The sequence below is a fragment of the Artibeus jamaicensis genome, unplaced genomic scaffold (assembly GCF_021234435.1).
Source record: "Artibeus jamaicensis isolate MK-2021 breed Jamaican fruit bat unplaced genomic scaffold, CSHL_Jam_final contig_923, whole genome shotgun sequence".
In the NCBI taxonomy this organism is placed as follows: Eukaryota; Metazoa; Chordata; class Mammalia; order Chiroptera; family Phyllostomidae; genus Artibeus; species Artibeus jamaicensis.
Genome location: NW_026522014.1, coordinates 11,526,733 through 11,550,934, shown reverse-complemented (window position 1 = coordinate 11,550,934; position 24,202 = coordinate 11,526,733). Strand labels below are relative to the sequence as shown.

The following is a 24,202-nucleotide window of genomic DNA, read 5'->3' as shown; positions in this document are numbered from 1 at the left end:
AAGTTTTATTGTATATAACGATATGCCAAATACTAGACAAACCATGATAAATAGCTTTTAGAAAGAGTGTTTTTGCATGGATTCGCAGCTTCTTCTGGGGTGTGCATCAGATGCCCTCAGTTTCATTATACATTTACTGTTTTTTCCATGTTTTATATAATCTGAGTGTGTGACATATTATTCATCCTCTCTTAAAGAATATATTATTGGGTACACATGAATGTTCTGCTCAAAGAAAATATGCTGTCAAAATAACTTGAGCTACCTTAAATAATCGAGGCTGTTTTCTTTATTTAAAAAAATAATAATTAGTGTTTTTGTAAGTCTAGGCTATTCAGACCATTATCTCCTGACCCACATCAGAATACATATGTAAAATTTGTAACAGCAAGGTGTGGAATGAACAACTAATTCCCTGGGTACTCTGAGTTAAGAATAATTTCTGCCCACCACTGTGTGATGATAACACCCCTTTGGATTCATCAGGAAATAATGGGGCCTCTAAAATCCTGCGTGGATTCTTCACATGTCACACACATATCCTTGTGTACTATGTTTCTTTCAAAAACAGTGACACACGATGTTTCATTTACTCAGATTTTTAAAGAATGTTGCGCGTGTATAACATTACATGATAAAGTTCCTTTTTTAGTCCAGTGGGCTTTAATATAAACTGTGTATGCAATTCTAAAGTGATAGTCTCTTAATAGATGTCAGATAGTTTTTATTGCTGCCCTCTTTCATTTCAGTAACATTTTAATTAATTCTCACTGATTGAATAAATGTACATTGAGACTTGTTTCCTAATGAGGGCGCATTTAGAGGAAAGGTTTTGCATCATTCTGATATCCTGTGGGTAATTATATTCTAATTATATGGTCGGGGGAAAAAAGTCTATAACACAATCCTGTTATTGTTCATTGGACCCAATTAATTACATGCACATAATGAAAGTTCATGATAAGGTTGACTGGCAGTTAGTGTAAAATTTTAAGTCAATTGAATCTTAGCCTAATGTGAGTGCAGAATTTGAGTTTAACCTGGTTAGAAAATGCTTTGGTGTGAGATCAGTGGATATTTAGAGGGGCACAGGATGAGAACAAATTTCATCATAACTTAGTTGTTCTTTAATTGAAGGTGTTTTGCAAGATTGATGAAAATGAAAACCTAGTAGCCTAATGATTTAAATATTACTATCAATATTCTTTCCTTTCCTACAGTCGTTTTTCTGTCTTTTGGAAGCAGTAATACACTGACAGTAAAATGAGAGGTTGCTAAAATGGTTCATGTGTTTGTTGAGGGCAAATGTAGCCCTAACAGCGCGCGAGTGTTCTTAATCTATTATATTAGGTTCTTCTTTTCCAGAGTGTTTTCTTTTTAATTTCAAACCACCCACTGGACCCAGACCCCTGTCCCAAACATTCACATGTTCATATGTACATACACATAGTCATAAATAGGCATCTGTCAATTCTATGTAAAGTAAAAATGCCGAAGAATAATTTGAAAAAATAATAAGCCATGTACATTTCATTTTGAAATGTGCTTTGAAGATGGATGAATCTGGTGTTTAAGAATTTTGCAATGTACATTAAACAAAAAACTCAAGCTGTGATCTAAATATCATCTCCATCCCTTTTTTGCTCAACTTTGTTGTCTTTGCTGAGGTTTTGGAAAGGACAGTGCTCAGGATTAAAGAGAATAGTAGGGAGGGCCTCCCCCATTTTCTCCATTGGTTTCTCTCTTTGGTCTCATCTCTCCTGTCTTCCATATTTCCTTTTAAAAATATATATTTATTTATTTTTAGAGAGAGGGTAAGGGAGAAAGAAAGAGAGGGAGAGAAACATCAGTGTGTGGTTGTGTCTCATGTGCCCCCTACTGGGCACTGGGCCTGCAACCCAGTTATGTGCCCTGACTGGGAATCGAACAGGAGATGCTTTGGTTCACAGTCTGGCACTCAGTCCACTGATCTACACTAGCCAGGGCATGTTTTTCCTTCTTTATCTCTATTGTGATAGCCTTAGAATAGATATTTCACTTTAAAAAATGTCTATTGGTTCCCATCTACTTATCAACAATAAAAAAATCATTTCAGATGAAGAAAGTGCACTCTGTTCTTTCTTGTTGAGCTCTAAGCAGGCAGTGAAAACTAAGGATATCATTTAGGTTCTAAAATTAGTAAGTTATCATTTATTGAGAATTTAAATTTTCCAGACCTCCTATTAATCTTAAAGGTAGGTATAGTCATGATACCCATGGTACACTAGGAAAGTGAAGCTTAGAGATATTAAGAAATTTATTTAAAGTCCCACAACATGCAAGTGGCAGAAGCAATATCTGCCTTTGTCCCAAATCTCTTGTTCTAAGCCTATTTTTAATGTTTATGCTGCAGTCCCCCAAAATTGCTTTAAATAGATTTAGGATTTAGGGGTTGTAAATTTCAAAACAAGCATTTCAAAAAGGAATGGGAAGAAAAACAATAGAGAAAAGTAGATTAGAATAGAAGTGAAGAAAGAGGAGAATAACAGAATATGTATCACAGAGTGGGATGCACAGGGTACAAGTCCTTTGTGAAATTATTCAAAAATGCGTGAATACATAAACATTGATATTGTAGCTCAAAGCTAAAAAAATCCTCAAAGAACCTTCCTTCAGCCATATTGGCTTCTGATGATGTTATGAGACCTAACCAGGAAGGATAGTATTTCTTATGGTTTTATTTCACTAGCTAATCAGTAGGCAAGACAGTAACAGTGATATTAGACAGAGTTTTCATTATTCCTGCCAACTGCTTTTATATGCAGAAATCTATGTTTGAAATAATTTAGCTATCTTTATAAAAATATCGCTTTAATATCCATTTTTCACTGAAAACATTTGGTGCTCCTGAGGTGTCGAAATATTCATTGCACTAGGTGTGCTTTCCTGCAGGTCCAGAAATTCCTTTCTGGACACAGACAGGTGCACGTACTGAGGGAGCTGTTCAGAGTGAGCCTTGCACTCCCTTCACTTCAGTATCTCCTGACCAAAGTTCTGCAAATACACATGAATGATTACATTTACAGAAGTAAGAACAGAATATTATCGTGAGTGATTACAAAGGTAGTTGAATCATCCTGGTAAAAATATTTTTACCATTAAATTTATGTTGATGTAAGAAGCTTAATTTGGCTCAGGTGAGAAATGATTAAGCAAAGGACCCTGTTTAAGATTAGAACATGTCTATCTCCTAAACTATTTTAGTTTTGCTAGTTACATTTTGGTAGGTATGTCAAAGTGCCAGTGGGAAAGAAGATAAACCCAGTTTATATTTTTTTATAATTGACCTACTCGTCAGGCATTGAAATGATCTTTGATTAAAGATGTTGATAAAGACAACAGTAGTATTAAAATTATTTCGATCTCACTTGTGTTTGACATTTGTACTGTGTTCTCATGTGTGAGTGTGCATACCTGTGCACCCGCAGTCAGAAAAGGTTAAACAAATTATTAAGTTGGAATGTGAGAATAATAAAAATATGGTTAGTTTCTGTATCTTAGAGTTGTTGTTGATGCATTTTATTATCAAGTGTGAGGGAGAAACAACTTGAGCTCTGAAGCTAAGGCAGTGTGCCATGTTAGGAAGACAATTGTCCTCTTCCCAAACCTGCTTTTCTCCTGTCTCTCACTTCTTCCTTGATGCCAGTGATATTGAATTATAGGTAAGGAAAATAAGCTGCTGAAAATAGTTTTATTTGGCCTCTTTAATTTGCCACTGCACTGGAAGTTATTCTCTGTTCAATTAATCCATACAATATCTAAGCCAGTTCTTTCAGGCAGAAAGGATATATATATTGAGGTGACTAAATAGTTTGTTGTGTTCAACCACATTTTAAAATTGTTTGGTTTCCAAATCACTTAAAAAATAGAGACATAGCTAAAAAAGAAACTTAATTTTTTTTTGTCGAACCTCCTGTTGTTTGAATCAAGTAAAGCCTAAGACAAAAAAAAGCACTGTATTTGGATTCTGTCACTAACTTCATTTTTTATGCTAGTTATCTAATTTTTCTGATTTTCAGTTTCCCAACCTGAGAAATGGGGTATGTATCCCAGTTTAGTGGAAGGATTAAGTGAAATAATAAACACGAAAGCAATATTTCAAAACTATGAACACTCTTGTATAGGTATGATATATAATTCTATTACTGTTACTTTAGTCTTGAAATAACTGATGGCCCTTTTAATGTGAATACTATTCTCTTATTATATTTTTAACTAAGTCAAAGCTTAATAATCTCTCCAACAAAGATTTTTCTTTGTCCTATGACAATTTGGATTAAATTGTCAATTTAAAATGATTCCATTTTAGGAAATATGAAGACAAGAGATATCTCAATACTTTAGAATAATAGGTTTTTTAAAAATTCTTTGATATTAGGTTGAACTTAACAAGTGCCCTGAGGCAAATGCATCCTTTAAACTAATTATCTGTACTGTGTATTCTATTTAATATTAAAATGATACTGATTAAATAAAATCAATCACATTCCTCTGTAGTCACACCTCACATATGATTAAATACAAATATACAGTTCCTGTATTAATTCTAATTAAAAATATATTACATTTAGAATTATACACTCATGATAATTTTAAAGAAACTAAAACATTTACACTGCTCATCCTTGATATTTAAAAATTATATATAGGAAAATAAAACCCAAGTAATGTAATATCTGAATTTGTTTTCTAACAAGTTGCTTCTTTTTCATTTACACAGATATCATGATTTACTTATTGTGACTCAGGGATAAGTTAATGCTAGGCATGGTAATGTAATATACACGTGTTGCCGGTACATCTTAATTGTAAGTGAGCTCAAATATAGTTTCATCACCCTTATTCTTGGAGTAAATTTGTAGTGTTGCTGTCAGATGTCTGAGTGTTGCTAGAAAAAAATTCTCAATGCTGGTGGCTTGCTGTCTTACATATTTATGACTTCTAGCCCAGCTGAGGGCTCAGTTTTGTTTGATCCTGTTATTCATCCTTAGTCAAGTGCTTTCCCATTCTCAGAGATGTAGTGACAAAATCTGGACTATCTTCCTACTTTCTTCATCTCACTTTCTCTCTACCAACCTGTTTGCGCTCAGTAGATGAGAGCCCATATGTACTCTGCTCTGAGAAGGAGGAAGCCTGCTAACATGAAAGTCTATAAATTACAATTTCTTACACAAGTGCTAGCAGAGTGCCTGTTAGGGTTCAATTTCATCCTATAGTGTGTTGGGGATGCCTTAAAATGGGATTTTCATTATCCAACAAGGCGTACGTAGTCTTTGCTTTGTGTGGCATTGGGCTGCATGGATACTGGAAATCCCTAACCTACATTCATCAATTGTTTATATACATATATATAAACAATTGATGAATATAGATATATGTGTTTATATATGTGAGCGTATGTTTATATATATGTCTATATGTAATATAGTTATATATAAACATATAAGCACATATATGTTTATACATGTGTTTACATATAAAGATATATAAACATATATATGTGTGCTTGTATACACATTTTTACAACAATATATACATAATATGTATTTTATTAAGTTGAATCTTTTGAAAGGCAAATTGCAGGTAGTATGACGGTAAATCTCCAAATATTCCACCAGACATTTTCTAAGATTAAAGAAAAATTTCTATGCAATTACAATATTATTATTACACTGTAGAATAGCAGCAATGATTCTTGTTTATATTCAAATGTCCACAATTATCTTTAAAATGTCTTTGATGTTTTTATAAAGGTATTGTTGTAGAGGTGGTATGGATAAAATCTATTTGAAAAATTTAAAAATTATTTTATTGTTGTTCAATTAAAGTTGTCTGCATTGACTCCCTATCACTCCCCACCCCACACCCCAGCCAAACCCACCTACCTCCCTTGCTTCTACCTCTCTTGGTTTTGTCCATGTGTCCTTTATAGCTGTTCCTGAAAACCCTTCACCCCTTTCCCCCATTATCCCCTCCCACCTCCCCTCTGGTTACTGTCAGATTGTTCTTAATTTTAATGTCTCTGGCTATATTTTGCTTGCTTTTTTCTTTTGTTGATTAGGTTCCAGTTAAAGGTAAGATTGCAGTTGGTTGTTATTCTGAACCTTAGACAACTACAGTCTTTTTACTTGGCTTTTCATTGACTTGTTCTGTGCAGACTTATGTGTAGTTAACAAACTCTTTCCGAGGTAGAAGGGATCTGTGACTTACGCTCTAGAGGTTGCCTGATGGGTGTCTCAGTTTGATTTCTTGAGAGTCTCTGGGTACCCTTGGGACCATGGCGTTAGACAGGTAAGGAATCATAGTATAAGTCACTTAACTCTGGATTTGAGGAAGAAGAAACATTTATATATTATAATAAAGATGGAAGTATATATTCATGTCTTAAAAGTGTTTATTCAGATCTAAGCTTCAACCAAAAGCTGAGAAAGATGAAGAAGAGTAGGCTGACAAGAAGCTCTAAGAAGGCCTAAACTGAAACTAGTACAAATATTTTCCCCACCACCCATTGCCTGAGGGTATTGTAGACAGACTTGGACTGAAGTATATTCAGTCAAATATACTGAAATCTGAAAGCTTTCAACGAACGTTCTTCCAAATCTTATTTCAATTCATCTGAGAAACAACAGCAATTATTTCCACAGGGTTCTCCTGTAAATGGGATAGTAAAATCAAGGTTATTTTAACAGGCTTCATTATTTCGTTTGACTAAAAATATGCATCTGCCATTTATTTTTACTTATATAAACATCCTCGAAGCAAACTTGTATTCCTGGACACCTTCATTTTCTCTGGGGCCATCTTAGATTCCTTCTCCTTGTGGCCCACTTTTGTGCGTGTTGGATCCTTCTTATCCATCTCTATGCAGAGAGAGCATCTGTGAAGTTGTGCAAGGCCTCATTTACCTCAGAAATAGCTAATTACTCTTTTGGTTCTTGCTGCCTTCCTAAAGTTCTGTCTGGTAAAGATGTCAGCTAAGACCCGTGTTCTCAGACGTCTCAGACCCATCTTGGGGATTCACCCAGAGTCCTCACAAAGCTTGGTCCTGGGGAGAAAACTAGAGTATATTTCTCTCTCCTTCTTTTTTAAGGAAACACACACATATCTAACAACTGCTAGCTACTTATCCAATTTTCTTATTTTCCTTCCTTCTGCCCCCACTTTGGGAAACTTTTATCTGGCATTATGAGTGTTGGAAGTTCTTCCAAATTTGTTCTAAGTCTCACAGGACAAGGGATTTGGGAATTACCTTTCCAGTGCAACTCAGAAAAGGAGGGGTGGTGGGTCATTGAAGATACAGTCTCGTGAAATCTGGCTTCAGTGTAGTTAACCTCATTTAAAAAATACTTTCAAGTAAAATCTTGCTTCTTATTTAATTAAAGTTTTGTTTTTTACTAATATTAATACTCCTTTTATTTTTAGAGAATGACAAAATAAATTCATCCCCATAAACTGTATCTATATTAAAAAGACACTGAGTATTTTTAGGAGGGAATGAGAGTTGGATTGGAGAGTGGAAAAGTGGGCTGGGTAAACAGGTCACTTCAAAAACGAGTGAGTTATTCATGATAGATAATGGAACTTGGAGATGAGTTTGTATTTCAAAATATAAATGTAATATGTCAGTGTTGTTGTAGAGAAGTTTGTGGAGCTGGCCAAAGGTGTCATTCAGTTTGTTTGGGTGGATGAAATTGTATTTTGGATAAGCCATTCCACAACCTAGCCAACTCTGAATTAGAGCATTCCTTATTTTGTGAAAAGATATTTATTCAATGAGTGCATGTAAGCCAAAAAACTATGACAAGAAAATGCATTTGATGTTTATTCACTTATTTCACAAGAGAATAGTGATATAAGAATCTTCACTGATACTTGTTTTCAGTTTGATCTTTTTTTCAGCTTTAATATGAACTTCTCTTTTTCAACAGACTCTGCCCACTTCAGGAGGTTCAGTCCCTGAGGTGCGTAAGCAAAAAAGGTTTTCACAATTGCAATTATAGGTCATTATACCTCTTGTGTTGTTATAAAAACATGTTGGGTTGTCTTAGTGACCATTAACATTAATTTGTATATTTTATTTTTTCTCATGTCCTGAGGGATCTTTAGATTTTCATGATGGGATAGACTTGAAGCGTTTCCAACCTACATTTGTGGCAAACATTAGAAAAACAAGAAGTCATGTGAAACAAAGTATATAGAGCTAAATAAAGGTTACTTTGCAAAGAGTTTTGACCAAGACCAGCATACAAGGGTAGCATCGTTTCCACTTGACAAGTTAAAATATAAATACATTAAACCTAAAACAAATCCTCTGAGCCATTAAAATATAGCTTTCACTGATAGTATGTTGAAAAACTCTTGCTCCTTTTCTTTCAAGTGTCTGTTGCTGTGAAAAAACAGTACACTTACATTAATTAATCATTTAGCATATGACATCATATAGAAAGTGATGCTAATCAAATACAGTCCAGGATAAATGGCTTGCTTAGAAAATAAATGTAGGCATTGTTACATTTTTCTTTTTTTTTAATATTGAGAGAGAGAGATAGTGAGAAACATTGATTTGCTCTTCCACTTATTTACATATTCTCTGGATGATTCTTGCATGTACCTTGGCTGAGGATCGAACCCCACACCCTTGGCACACTGGGATGATGCTCTAACCAACTGAGCCACCCAGGGAGGGCTCTACATTTGATTTCAGTGAAGTATTAGCTTTACCGTGCATTAATGAACCAAAGCCTCCATATTATTCTGTGACAAAATTCAATTGTTACTGTCTCTAAAGGATTATGCTCAAGTGGCATCATTTCCTTACAATGATAATTTGAATCTGCTTCTTATGAAAATTATTATTTATAATATGTGAATAACCATTTAAGTATGAATTTATTTAGAGAATAAAATAATTGCACAAAAAAGGCAATTTCCATTCAGGGCACATGCTTGGGTTGCTGGCCAAGTCCCCAGCTGGGGACCTACAAGAGGCAACCAATCCATATTTCTTTCCCTCTCTTTCTCCCTCACTTCCCCTGTCTCTGAAAATAAATAAATATGATCTTTAAAAAGTTATTGCTATCCTCTGACATCATTGTGTAAGTTTATTTCAACTGTATTTTTCCAGAACTTTTCTTGAGCCCATGTGTAGCAATATAAATGAGTGTGTGAATACACACACTCACAGAGATACCCAGAGACACACAGGCAGAGAGAGAGAGACACACCCCAATGCTCCACCCTCAGGAACAATTGCTTGTTGGTTAATGGAAAAAGTGGTTAAAGTGTAGGTAAGGAAACTGATGGAAAGATATATGCATACCTTAAACATTATACTCATATTATATAAATGTATATTAATTGACTATACTTTTGACAGAATAGAGGCCTTTTCTATGAAGGCATAGCTACTATTTGGAAATGACATTTATCCCCCATTTACTCATCCATACATTTCAATTATCAATTGTTTTAAAGTCAAATGAAAACATTCCTATTTGGTCTAGGGTATTTGTATATTAATGAAAGTAATTGTTTCCAATTCTGTTCAGATTTTTTTTTAAGATTTTAATTTATCTTTTAGAGAGGGAGGAAGGGAAGGAAAGAGGAAGAGAAACACTGATGATGTATCGTAGATACTTGGATGGGTTGCCTCTTGCACACCCCCAACTGGGGACCAGGCCCACAGCGCAGGCATGTGCACTGACTGGGAATTGGACCCACACCCCTTCAGTTCGCAGACCCATGCTCAGTCAGTTCACTGAGTCACACCAGCCAGGGCCCAGTCAGTTGTTTTAAAATATAACCAAAAGTTAAGGATATCTGTGGAGCAATTGGTGTTTAAAACCCCTTAGTTTTTATTACTAATTCTCCATGCTTTTATAATCAATTGTGTCCAACCCCAAGGTGACCCGACCTCCTACACACACACAGGCACACTCATGCACCTGATACCAGTCTCTCTTTCCAAAGCATGCAAGTAATTTAGAGAAATAACTCATTTTTTACACATAATCCAACAGCATGAGTAATAATGAACTTACCTGGTTACAAAAACAAGATAAATTCTACTTGGAACTGGCAAACACAGATTGGGTACCACACAGAAATCACCAGGTTGGCTATTGAACATAACATATGGAAAGGAGTGCTGAATGTGTGCATACAAGAATGCTGCCTCCTCACTTTTAACCTTAGGTTTCCTGGGGCATCGGTTAGTGCGGCTTTACAAAGGAATGGAGCAGGAGTGGAGTTGAGGCACATACACACACATACAACCTGATAATGGCAGTCCCATTTGCCAGTAAGCAGTCCAAATTAAAGGATTTCCTCATGGGCCTGCAGGGCACCCATAGTTAACTCCTTTAAAAGTTTCTATTTGCTTTGATGTATAGTATACTCTTTTAGCTTTATGTTTATTGTTGACACTATTACAAATATTCTCATTTTCCTCCCATTTCCCTCTGACCATCACCACACCCTTGTCTGTGTCCATTGATTATGCACATATGTTCCTTCAGCATCTTACTCGTTTTTAACTTAATGGTAAACTATAACAATTTTTTATTTTAAAAATTACTGTATGTACTGCCAATTTTATGCCAGTATTTCACATTTTTTCAGTGTATCATCACATGAAGCTTTCATTTTATAGATGAGTTCAATGGTGAGTTAGAGATTGTAGATCACTTGCCAAAAGATTTAGAGTCTTGGCCATTTTTGAAATGAATGAGTTTCTCTGGGCAGAGAAATATTCAAATCCCACAGTCAGGTCACACTTACCAAAGGTAAATTGCTTTTTCAGAGCTGCTAACCCTTATAAGTCTCAATGATATGGTGACACTTTTGCCTCAGGGAGATTTTTATATTAAGAATATGCCAGTGTTACTTTGGGTTAAAATTCTAGAGTTTCTGGGAAATTTTTGTGGCCTAGCCCTAGGGGTCAAAAGGGCTATGTCTCCATTCAGGCAATTGGTGAAATAGCAGAGAAAGTAAGTGGCAGGATTCCTTTGAAAGATGCTGTTGGCAGCAGAGTATCCCCCTCCCCTTCTTTGTGGCTTTGTACCAATGGTGGTGCTTTGCTGCTACTTGTATCTCATGCTGAGATTGGACAAAAAGAAGAAAACCCTGTGCTTGAGGTAATCATCACTTGCTGCTTGTAGTTTGTGAATGATCGATAACAGCAGGCTTAAGGATTGTGGTAAACATCCCTTTTGTGAAAGCAGTTGTCAACCACACACAAATACTAAAAACATCTGAGAATCAGCATGATACAGAAAAGTATTTTTTAGAGAACATATTTAAAGTGAGGTCTTTTTATTTCATTTATTTCATCTTTCTGTGTTCTGTGAATGGTCTGTTCAGTTTTGCTTCTGTGTTCATTATGGTGATTATTCTTTGGAATTGTAATACAATATATTCCCTAGTTACAATCTGTTTGCTACTTGTGGAGTCCAAAGATCACCAAACATTGAATTCTATATTTAAAATGTCTGTCTAGCAAGCACAAATGATTGATATTTGAAAACACTTAAATATCAATAACTGTGTTTTATATTTTGTAGTTATATGTTCTATATTCTTTCATGGTTTTCTTAGAGTAGCTCTTTTCAGTGTTTGAATAATTTCTATTGATTTAAAACAATAATTTTCCAAGTCTTTTTATATCTGGGATAATTTACCTGGAACAACAATATTTTCTTAATTATAACAAATTTATTCTGTCATTTAGAGCCCAAACCTAAAAAAAAAAGTACTGAAGATGAAGTTGTTCATATACTCACCAACTTTATTTCATTTTCAAACTTTTAATACAAGCTATAGATTTTCTTATGTAAACTAAGCTTGGTCTTCACTTATCTAAACAGATGTTAATGTAACTAGTACTATGTATATATATATATACATATATATATATATGTGCATTTGTAAGTATAAAAACACTTTTCATAAAGGTAATATTAATGAACCCCTCCATGGTAGAACCGATTCATTTTATATTATTCCTAATAAGTTTCATTTATTGAGCACATACTCTAATACAGGCACAATGTTAGGAGTTCGTACATTTTCTATTAAACTTGAAACACTTAGAGAAATAGGTATTATTTACTACCTTCATTTTGAGAAAGAATAAGTTCTCTGAGGTTACATAATATTTAAGTAGCAGAGATGGAATTCATCCCAGGCTCTTTGTTCCAAACTTCATCCTATAATTCATTCTTTCTGAACATTATACTCAACTTTTATGGACAAACTTATAATTTGTAATCTTATAAAGCATGATTAATCTTTTAAAGTGTTGATATTTTTATCAGAAATTATGTTTATCTGTAAATACAACATTTTCCAGAGAATTTGAATTTCAGAAATTCTATTGTACCATCTGTTTTTAGTCACATACACAAATATATATAAACCCATTTTCAGCCATACATATATATGTGTATATATGTATGTGTATATGTGTGTATATATATACTTTTTAAAAAATTTTGCACCTGAGACAGCAAACTAGATGGACTGTCCTGATTAACATTTATTTTGGTTCAAGAAGTTTTCTGATTCATCTGTGCCTGATATATTTTTAATAGGGTGTTACTTTTAAGTCTACTTAAAAATATTTTTCTAAATTACAGGAAGTTAAATTGTACTCTAAAAAGGCAAATACAAAAACTAAGAAATAACTATCTGAGTAAGTGATAAGAAAGCAACACTGGAGCCTTTAAGCACACGTGGAAAACACTGGTAGTTGATCAGGGCAATTGTTCACACCCAGACTAGACAAGGTCAAAACTATTTCTCATAATAATGCTTTAGGTACTTCCTGTTTTGTTTTTATGATGCTAAAATTTATGTATTTCTCTATCCTTTCACTTATGAAGCTCTGATTAAAGCAGAGGAAGACCAGTATTAAACAAATTAAACAGACATTTCAGGCTGTATTAAATTACATACACACATACACAAGGCTGCAGTAAATAGAAAAGCATTCATGACAGTTGACCAGAAATGTGAAGTAAATGAGGAGCAAGACCAAGGGATATACAAATAAGAGCTTTCCAGTAGAGTGCAGTGACAGTAAGAGCCTGCATGAAGAGCATGATGATGTGATTATGGCACAATGAGGAGGTAGGTGCAGCTGGAGGCCAGTGAAGGAAGGAAAGAACTGAGTGAAGGGAGCCAAAGTTGGAATCAAAAGGACCCATTCAGTCACTGTTACACTATTCAGTCAGGTAACATTATGGTGTCTCATACCATATAATGAGGGAGGTGGTGAGTTATTGTCTAGAACGCAATTTATTTTCAAGGGGGCTAGGTTGAAATTAAAATAATTTTGGGATTCATATACATTTTAGATAGATAGTCATGTGGGCAGCTAGAAAGGGCATTTCTATACAGGTATTAAGGTTCATAATTGGCCCCTAAGGATAATACAAGTTGATTTTCTTTCATACCCTTTCTTTAATGAATGTTTTGATTATGCATCTGTCATATATATATATTCAGTTGAAAGCAACTGCTTTTATACTAGTCATTAGAAATTTGGGCCCAAATTAGCCATGAGACTTTACTATACTGTGACCCTTTTAGTAAAACCATTCAACATTTTTATAAAAGAGTTTTGGGGGGGTCTTTTTTCCTTACAGGAAAGACAAGCAACAGTGAAAAAGGAAAAGGGTGGCTCCCAGCAGCCGAACAAAGGGACTGACAAGAACAAGATGCAAAGAGCCAACTCAGTTACTGTGGATGGGCAAGGTCTGCAGGTATGACTTTTTTAAATGTAAATTTTGGTAGTTTTCCTATTTGTTCCTCCTGTGCTTTTAGAGGGGGCATATGCCAAGGTATCAACACATTCATTTAATGTGAAGATTAGCTTAGCAGATTACTTCAGAAAAATCTTTATTACTTTATTAAGACATTAGTATTGTAGTTGATTGACAGAGTGACATTCTGGTTAGATTAACCATTTATGAATTTGCATTCACTTAAATTCAAATTGGAAAGGAGTCTGCCAATCCTAAGTTTTTTCAATTATTGTTACTTATTACTAAAGACACATTTATTATCTATATATGTATTTTTTGTTCATAAGTATATGTTCTCCATATTAGTGTATACATTTGGAAGAGTCATTTTCATGGCAAAGTAGGTCTTTGGAAAGAATAGAATGAACTCTGTGAACACTTTTGTTTCTAAATAAATAATAAAAATAATGAACTTATTATCATATTTATTTTCTGGTTTTAAGTCAAAATTGAAATCTCAAAGATATTTCTAATGTAAGTAAAAATAGGTAACTCAATGTCATGTTTTTAGTACTTAAAAAATTTCTGTTACCCTCAGGGTCTCTGACATCAGAAAGAAGATTTTTTTCCATCTGTTTTTTAGAATATTCTGTACATTGAATTAAATACATTTTATTTTGCCTCTGTTTCTCACTCCAATATGAAAAAAAATCAATGAAGGCTTACTCTATAAAATTGTGAAGTTTTTTCCTACCTATATGTTTCTCTCCTTAAGAATGTGCTATGAGTTTCATGCTGTCCAGGCAAACTTTCCAACCATCTACCACAGAAAGATATACATCACATACTTGCACTCAATATACATTATATTGTGTCTTTCTGTTTCATTTATTATTTTATCTATGACACTATGGAGTATATCTTTGATAGTCCATCATTTGAAAGCACAGTTCAGAGCACACAGTAGTTGCTTAAATACTGGTTTCTTTATTATTTTGAATATCTCATTGAAAATTTAACAATTGAAAATATTGATATCCAGGTTATTATTTTGTTTTGATCTAATAAAACACTTTGTAAATGGAAAATTAATTATGAATTAATAAATTTAAATAAAAAAGGAAGTTCTGAATGACAAAATTACTACACTGGATAGAGAGTATCAAAGTTAATTATTGAAAGAGGGAAACAAGGACGTACACTTTGTGGAACTCATCTGTGTGTTTAGAATTTTCATTTAAAGCCCCACATATAACATCTATTCAAAATATGATAGCAAATAAACTGTAATTAGTTGATCCTATAAAAATTGTAGTGAAAAAAACATTTGTAAGTTTAGTATGTCAGTTGAAAATACTTATTAATTTGTATCTTTACTCATTCTGGGTTCTTGCAATAAAAATAGTGGCAGGAAAACCAAATTTTAAAATTTAAGTGTGTTTCCCACTTGGCTAGGCACTTCTCACTGTAAAAGGGAAACATGCATTGTTTGTTAAACAGTTTCCGCTAGGCACTATAATAATATTTTATACAAATTAAGTTAATTTTCCATATACACATATGACATAAATATTAGTTCTCAGTTATCCTCAATATTCATATGATAAAAATCATTATTATTATTACTATGTTAAAAATGAGGACATTGGTGTTCAAAATTAAACTTATTTTCAGGGCCTTGCACTTAGTCATTGGCAAAATTAAGGTTTGAATGAGGACCATCTGACTCAGAGTTCCTGTGTTTTGCACTGTCTCCTTGGCTAAGAAATTTTAACAGGTATATAAATGCTATACTGCTCACCATCTTTTTTATTTTATTTACTTTTATATTGTTGCACATTTAAAAATAAAACTTATGTAGGTACTAGAATTATAAATGTTTTCACCTCAGTTACTCAAGGTTTGAATAATCAAACCTTACTTTACTCAGACTTTAAAGCAAAATTAAATGTGCATGTATAATATTTTAAACTGTGTCATATATAAGTTGAATTTTCCTTTTTGTAAAAAAAAATTAAGACTATTCCACCTATTCCAACTAAATCAATCACAGTAAAAGCAGTAGATGATGAACTTTTTATGTGGATGAGTTTCATCTCTGCCCCCCCAGTAACTTCCAGGCTTTCTGTGGCACATGGAAGCGCCAGGGAAAGTTACCAGTAAGCAAAGGATGGACATCAGCCCTTACTAAACAGTGGTGGATAAATATCACTTCATGTAATCATCATCATTGTAACTTTTTGAATTTTCAATATTTGGTATAGAATCATCTAAAGTAGTCTGTTTCTCTTCAGCAGAATGGAATGAAATATGATTACACATAGGTGTTCACAGAATTTTGGAGAAAATATTTAAAAAGGTGAAAGATTAAATTCTTGTTTATCTTTTTCATGCAAAATTAAAAAAATAAATATTTTTTGTTGTGGTAATCACTTTTAAAATAATACTATGTTTTTTTTAATCAGAAGGATACAAAGAGCTGCCAGAAAATTGATTTTTTAGAGTATTAAAAATATATATCATAAAAAAGCATTGAGTTGCTTCCCAGTTTGCATATAACTCAGTGACAGAAGAGATCTCCACTGCTTAAAGGAGACTATTAATCATAGTTAAGCACATTCATCTTACTTCTTTCCAGCTAACCAGCATAATGATCAGGGTTATTATTTCTAATTAGAGGAAGTAATAGATCATGTATAACCTTAGGATGAGTCTCATTAATTAACCCAAGTCCTAGGGGACTTCAAATAGAGGTGGTTAGGCACTCTGTCTTTGTCATTGCTCACACCATAGGTTTACACTTAATATATATGATCAAATGTAATTGAAGCTACAGTATCTTAGCGTGAGGGAGACGTAAAAATACAGATGGCTATCCATATGTGAACAAATATATAGAAAATGAGAACAATTGTTTAAAATATGTTAAAAAGTTACTTTGTCCCTAATTATTCTTTGAGAAAACTTTTCAAATGAAAGGATTATTTAAGAACCAAAGAGTCTAGTTTGTAATATTCTTAACACAAGGCAAAGAGGGATCTTTACTCTTAAAAGTGAACCAATGTTTTCCTACCTCAACTGTTTCTCCCCATCCCTAGTCTTTGTCATTTGCAGTATTTCACTCTTATAATCAATGAGATAAACTACATCGCATTGTACCATAAACAATACATGGTGTATTTATAAAAATGAGTTCCCTTTCATTGATAGGTGTGTGTGTGTTTGTGTGTGTGTGTGTCTGTCATCATTTGCCCACTTTGGGCTCCTCAAGCCTGTAGATTCTTTCATAATCAGTTCACCAGTATCATTTTAACTCCCTCTCTATGTCCAGAATTATTACTCTATACTTTGACTATTGCAGTAAGCTTTAAAGTGAGTTTCTGTCTCCATACAGCTAAACTGCTAGCTTATAAGTGATATGGGAAAACTGAGATGAAAAAGCAGTGTACAAAGCATCATAGGACAAAGCATCATAGTTGTCTATAACTTTATGTAAGATGGCCAGATGAGAAGTGAGAAGTCAGGGACACCTCTAAGATGTTTGACTTAGTTGCAGACAAGATCAAGAAGGGTCTGGGTGAAAGAGGTTTGGGAGAAATTTCTGACTTTGGATATCAAAATGAAAATGTCAAGTAGGCAGACAGATATGTGAATCTACAGTTTAGGGCACTAGACAGATAAGAATTTGGATGTGAAAGGCATTTTAATGAAAATTAAAGCTGTCATTTAAAATGAGATCATTAAGGGAAAGGGTATATGTAGAAAGGAGAGGTTGAACAGGGATTCAAAATCAGTCTGGCCCTAAAGTCATGTTCTTTAATATCTTCTATAAGAAATTGCTCCTTTATGTGAGTAAGACTTCATCTGATTAGCTCTATTCTCTATAGAGAATAATCTAGTATGAACTCTCTCCTTCAGGAATGCTTTTCCCACCTAATTTATAATTATTCTTCAAGGTTTTTAAGTACCACACATGCTATGAAATCTTTCTTGAATACTTCATCCTGCTATTAATATTTTCTAGATTATACTGTATTATTCTATCTGAATGTGTCTTAAACAATTGTTTTGAGAAGCCCAGGGTTCTATAGAGATGCCTCAAGTCCAGTGGTGGGTGATATGAGACTGAAAACAGGTTCAGGGTATTTTTTTACAATGTAAACACAGCAACTTGACTTTCATATGTTTTATATATGATTCCACTGTAAATTATTTCAAAGAATATATAAATAATGAGTTCCAGTAACAAATAGTTTTAAAATAACCAGTTTTTATATATTCATGTTTGTGTCTCCCCCCCCATCAAATCTTTAACAAAATGAATATGATACTTTAGGATGGCAGTAAATCAGTTTATCAGTTTTCAAAATAACTGAGTTGTACATCTTATTTCAAAATCATTGAGCAAAAAACAAAAAGTGGGAGAAACCTTATGGACACAGACAACTATGTGGTGATTTCTAGGAAGAGGGTGTGGGGAAGTAGAAGAATATAAAGTGGGGATAAATGGTAATGGACGGAGACTTGACTTGGGGTGGTGAAAACAAAATATAGTGTACAGATGTGTGGTAAAACTGTGCATTTGAAACTTATATAATTTTGTTTACCAGTGTCAGTCCAATAAATTAAATAAAAAGAAAAAAAGATAAACATTTAATACATAATTCCTTAAAGGAAAAAAAGGAGTTATCATATGAACATAAAATTGAAAATTTTTCATTTTAAGGACTATTAGATGTAGTTAGTTCAAAACAGAATTAGTAAACTTGACTATAAATTTGATATATTAGTGCTGTCTAATCCTGATTCCATTCAGGTTTCAACAATTGTCTCAATAATGGCTATTATAACAAAAGAAAGAAGTCCAGAATCATGTTATTCTCATTTTGAAGTGTTATATTTACATAAAAATGTCCTTGTGTGTTGGCAATTCTAATGTAATCAAAAGGTATGAAATGTGATTTTGACAACTTACTCTGAAATTGTTCAGAAAAAAATTCCACAGTGTTTTCAACTTTTCCATATATTTGAAATTGTTTTTAAATATAAAAATAAAAATAAGTCAAATAAAAAGATTATTTTTTATTTCCATAAAATGTTATTCATGGAAATCACATTCACTGAGTTTCAGAAACTAAGAAAACTGTTTATATTTCTTTCATCTAATTAAATTCCTTTAAGTATATGTGATTTGTTATACAGTGCAAATTTGTTCCCTCTGACTCAATTCTGAATTGTGGAAGTTAGTTCTTATCTTATTTAGATAGCTCTGGAGAACAAGGTCTGGAAGCAAATGTGCTGAATATACTAACTGAAATATCACATGTAATAATACCTACATTTTTCCTTACCTCAGACATTACAAAAGGATTAACTGAAAATGATGATGCCCATGTTCAATAGTGGGAATTACAATATAAGATGAAGTGAAATATAGGGACTATTCATAGACTTTGATATCAAGTTTCTGTTGTTCTTCAATCAGGAATTGGAAATATTTATAAGTTTGATGAAACATAAAGTTTCTATGCCTGGTTGTATCTGTATCCAGATCTTTTCCCCTATGGATCTTTTCCCCTCAAAATTCATTACAATTAGATTAAGCAGATTTAAACAGGGAAACAGCAATAAACAAGGAACACAGAAAACATAACAGTGGTTCAGACAAGGTAATCATAATTTTTCTCTCATGTAAATGAAGTACAGAAGTAGGATTTCCAGAAGTAGGGCCAGTAAGATAGCTCCACATTTTCATCAGGGCTGGTACTATCTTTTCCTTCCTCCATCTGTGCTTGTTCAAGGTCAGCTCATGATCACTGATGGATGCTGGTCATAATATCAAATTCTATGCTGGTGTCTTGAGAGAGATGACTAGAAGCTCTCACTCTTCATTTTTAAAGAGCACACCCTGGGTTTCTATAGGACACTTCTGTATTAATCAGCTTGGGAAGCTATAACAAAATACCACTGAGTGGATGATGTAAACAACAGACATTTACTTCTCACAGTTCTAAAGGATGGAAAGTTCAAGGTACAGTTCTAAAGGATAGAAAGTTCAAGGTCAAGATGCTGGCAAATTAGGTTGCATTCTGAGGTCTCCTTTGGGTTATGGGCATTTACTGAAGATGATACAAGACACAAGAAACATTGTATATAGGGCAATGGCACCTCAGTCTCCTTCAAAGTGAGCACCTTGGGACCTCACACAGTTCTCCCAATCATTGTCAGCTGCCCCATTGCCTTTTCCTGAATCTCATCGATGGTCTGAAATCTCTTTCCTTTCAAGGTGGTTTCAATTTTGGGGAGAGCCAGAAGTTGCAGGATGCTGAATCTAGCTGTAAGGCTGCTGAGTCACTTGGGTGATTTGATGTTTTGCCAAAAAATTCTGTACAAGATGACTCTGCATGAGATGCATGAATGGGTGCATTGTCATAATGAAGCTGCCAATCACCAGTTGCCCATAGTTGTGGCCTTCTGAATCATTTGAATAGTTTCTACAGAGGAATGTTCAAGCTTAATGCAAAATTTGATGCAGATTCATTGGTCTACTCACTCAGTCATTTTAAGTGTGATGGCCACACAATACACATGCTCACTCAATGGCATCTACCACCCCCACTACCAAGTACAGTGAAGTCATCATTGTTCAGGAATGTGCATTCTAATCTGTTCTCTTTGGCTGCTAGATTAGTTACATCAGTGTCACACAAACTGTTCTTGTTACATTAACAATGGTTGGGCTTTTTCTAGACAGACCTTGAATTTTACACACACACACACATGCACACACGTATATCTCACTGTATTTAACAGTTACTATGTAGATCTGTGTGTGTAGATATCCACATTTAACAACAAAAAACCATATTCTTGAATTGCTAATGGGTATTTCATGATGTAGAAATAACACGGGTCTTTGCCATATACATGAGTAATTTGTCTGCATAACCACCTTTTCTTTTAGATCACTCCCGTTCCTGGAACCCATCCACTTTTAGTTTTCGTAAATCCCAAAAGTGGCGGGAAGCAAGGAGAAAGGTATGTTTTTTCAAGTCATGTTTATTTTCTATGTCATATCTGTGTGAAAAGATTCACTAAAATTGTGTAAAACTACTCACAAACATTACTTCTCATGGTTTACTTATTTTAATGTGAGACAAATAATGCTAGTGTGTGTATGTAATATATTGTTTTAATCTCTCCTTATTTTTATAATTGAAATTTTAGTATAATAATGCTCTTTTATAAACATTTTATCATAAATCAGTTATTTGATTTCTCTCTACCCTACCTATTACCCCTAGCCCTTATCAAAGAGCTTTGCATACAGCATTCTGCATAAATAATGTTGAAATAAAATTGGTTCTCTAAATGGTCAACAGGGTGACTTCAGGTAAATCATTAACCAGTAATGAGGAATAGAATTAGAACACAATGCCATATTTCCCAAAGAAAACAACACATTGAATGTAAGTACTAATGAGGCATTATCAGGTATCTCAATATTCTCATCTACAACATAAAATTTTTATTTTTGGAAGGAGTTCATGATTTAATCATATTTAATAAAAGCCTGAAAATCACACTGGGGAATAAATCTTACATCCTGCTAAAGAAGGTAGCCATAAACAAAATGTGATTGTACCTGCCTTAATAATTTCTAGAGGTCTTTTCTAATCCTAACCAAAAATCAGTAATCAAATAAAAACACTAACATAAACAGCATGATAATAAACCAGAAATTACCTTTTTGGTTTACTAAATAATGTAGTTAAAATGTTTCCATGAATGAAATTTCTTTCTTACCATTTAACTTCTAGCTATATTTCAGTGAAATAAGGAATATTCTTTATTTCTCAACTAAAAAGATATTATTTCTACTTAAAAATTTTTTCCTTTTATCAATATACAGTTGTATTTTAACTCTATTAAACATGATCAAAATTATTTTCAATAAATAGTGGCTTAATAATTAAAAGTATTTATAATGCTTTATTAACAAGATAGTTGCTTCACTTACAGAGATCAAAATAGTAATTAAACAATAATGCTAATATTATTTCCCCATTATAATTCAGTGTACCTGCTGTATATATTACAGTTATCTTCACAAAACATACATTCCTTAAAAAATTCAGAAGTCTTAAATTAATGTTGAGAATTCAACACAAGTTGAGTGTCGAAATGAAAAATAAAATAAATATTTCAAAGGAAAAAGCCATTTCCCTAAAACTGAAGTAACACTCATCACGTACAGGACCCTTCACTGAATATCTGCCTTTCCCTTTTCCTATACATAAAAACCATTTTCTTTAAATTAAAAAATATAGATGCAGTCTAGTAATGTAATTAAGTTAATTAATTAAACTTAATAGGGGTATGGGAGGGTATTTGAATGCGACTATACCCACACTCATTTATGTTTTGTACTTTATACGTGAACAGGGATCATTCAAATTTTTTAAAATGTAAATATATTTTTAAAATTACCTATTTCTGATGCAAAAAGAGGCATCTTTTATTTTAAAAGGTAGATTCTGTTCAGGGTTTTCTTTTTTTAAGATTTATTTATTTTTGGAGAGAGAAGGGAAAGAGAAAGAGAAGGACAGAAACATCAATGTGTGGTTGCCTCTCACATGCCCCACCACTGGGGACCTGGCCGGCAACCCAGGCATGTGCCCTGACTGGGAATTGAACTGGCGACCCTTTGAATTGCAGGCCCACATTCAATTCACTAAGCTATGCCAGCCAGGGCAGGGTTTTCCTTCAAAATGCTTTTGTTGTTTATTTTGTTATGTTAGATAAGTAGAAAAAGGTCACAGAATTATATATTCAAACAAAGTGTGTCCTATGCCAGACCACAATTGGGAAAATGCTCACATATCATCATTTAGATAATGCCCGAGTGAATTCAAACTCTGCTAGGTACTGGGAATAAAAGACTTAAAACAAGTCCTGCAGGGAAGCAGGCTCATAGGCAGATACATTGCTATGCCACATGATAAATGCTAAACTAGAAATGTTTTGTTAACTATTTATTTTTATTAATTTAAAATGTTTTTATTGTATTTTTTCTATTACCATTTAGTCTCCTTATACTCCTGTCTCCCCTGCAATCACCACACTGTTGTCCATGTCCATGAGTTCTTTTTTTTCCCTCAACCCCTCTAGTCCCTAATCTCCCCCAGCCCAGGTTCTTTAAATATGAGTCTGTCTCTATTTTGTTGGTTAGTTCAGTGTGTTCATTAGATTCCACATATGTATGAAATCATATGGTACTTGTAAGTCTCTGACTGGCTTATTTCACTTAGCAAGATGCTTTCCAGATCCATCCACGCTGTCACAAAGGGCAAAACTTTCATCTTCTTTACAGCCAAGTAGTGTTCCATTGTGTAAATGTCCCATAGTTGTTTTATACACTCATCTACTGATAGATACTTTGGCTGATTCTGTATCTTGGTGATTATAAATAATGCTGTGATGAACATAGGTGTGCTTATGTTCTTTTGAATTAGTGTTTTAGGTACCCTCAGATATATTCTCATAAGTGGAATTGCAGGGTCTAAAGACAGGTCCATTTTTAATTTTTCATGGTATCTCCATACTGCTTTTCACAGTGGCTGCACCAGTCTGCATTCCTACTGACAGCGCAAAAGGGTTCCCTTTCTCTATATTCCTTAGCACTTGTTGCTTGTTGACTTGCTGATGATAGCCATTCTGACAGGTGTGAGATTATATTTAATTGTGATTTTAATTTGCATTTTTCTAATGATTAGTGATGTTGAGCATCTTTCCATATGTATGTTGGCCATCTGTATGTCCTCTTTGGAGTATCATCTATTTAGGTCCTTTGCCTATCTTTTAATTGGGTTGTTTGGTTTTTGGTGTGGAGTTTTGTAAGTTCTTTATAAATCTTAGATATTAACCCCTTATCAGATGTATTGGTGAATGTGTTCTTCCATTTTGTGGGTTGTCTTTTTTATTTAATTGATGGTTTCCTTTACTAAGTGCAAAACTTTTTAGTTTGATATACTCCTATCTGTTTCCTTTTTCTCTTGCCTGGGGAGATATATCTGATACAATATTACTACAAACTATGAGATTTTGCTACCTGTTCCTTAACACTGAAATGGCTTTAGAGAAGAATAAGGTTTTGAGTTGGTTCTGACATAAGTAAATGTTTCCTGGGTGGAAAAAGAAAGATTTGTGAAATGGTGTGTTGTATTTGTTAAGACTGGAAGATAATCACCGAGGTTAAAATTTAAGGGGAGGGAGGGAAAAGATGAGACATATCAAATATTTTATAGTGCAAATAAATAGACTCTAATAGGAACTTTCCATCCTGCTCACCACATCACTGTACTAAGTAGCAGTATAGAAAGGGCTAGATAGGCAGGATTGTTCTCTGGTTCGCGGTC

At 33.7% G+C, this 24,202-nt stretch overlaps 1 protein-coding gene across 1 annotated transcript in view; it reads left to right on the top strand.

The window, feature by feature from the left end:
• The window catches only part of DGKB (diacylglycerol kinase beta), a 566,799-nt gene that overhangs the window by 160,996 nt on the left and 381,601 nt on the right, over positions 1-24,202 (top strand). The window contains exons 12-14 of the mRNA XM_053655066.1: positions 7,968-8,000; positions 13,686-13,802; positions 20,749-20,822. Of these exons, the coding sequence (XP_053511041.1) occupies positions 7,968-8,000; positions 13,686-13,802; positions 20,749-20,822 (224 nt within the window). The remainder of the gene's footprint in view (positions 1-7,967; positions 8,001-13,685; positions 13,803-20,748; positions 20,823-24,202) is intronic.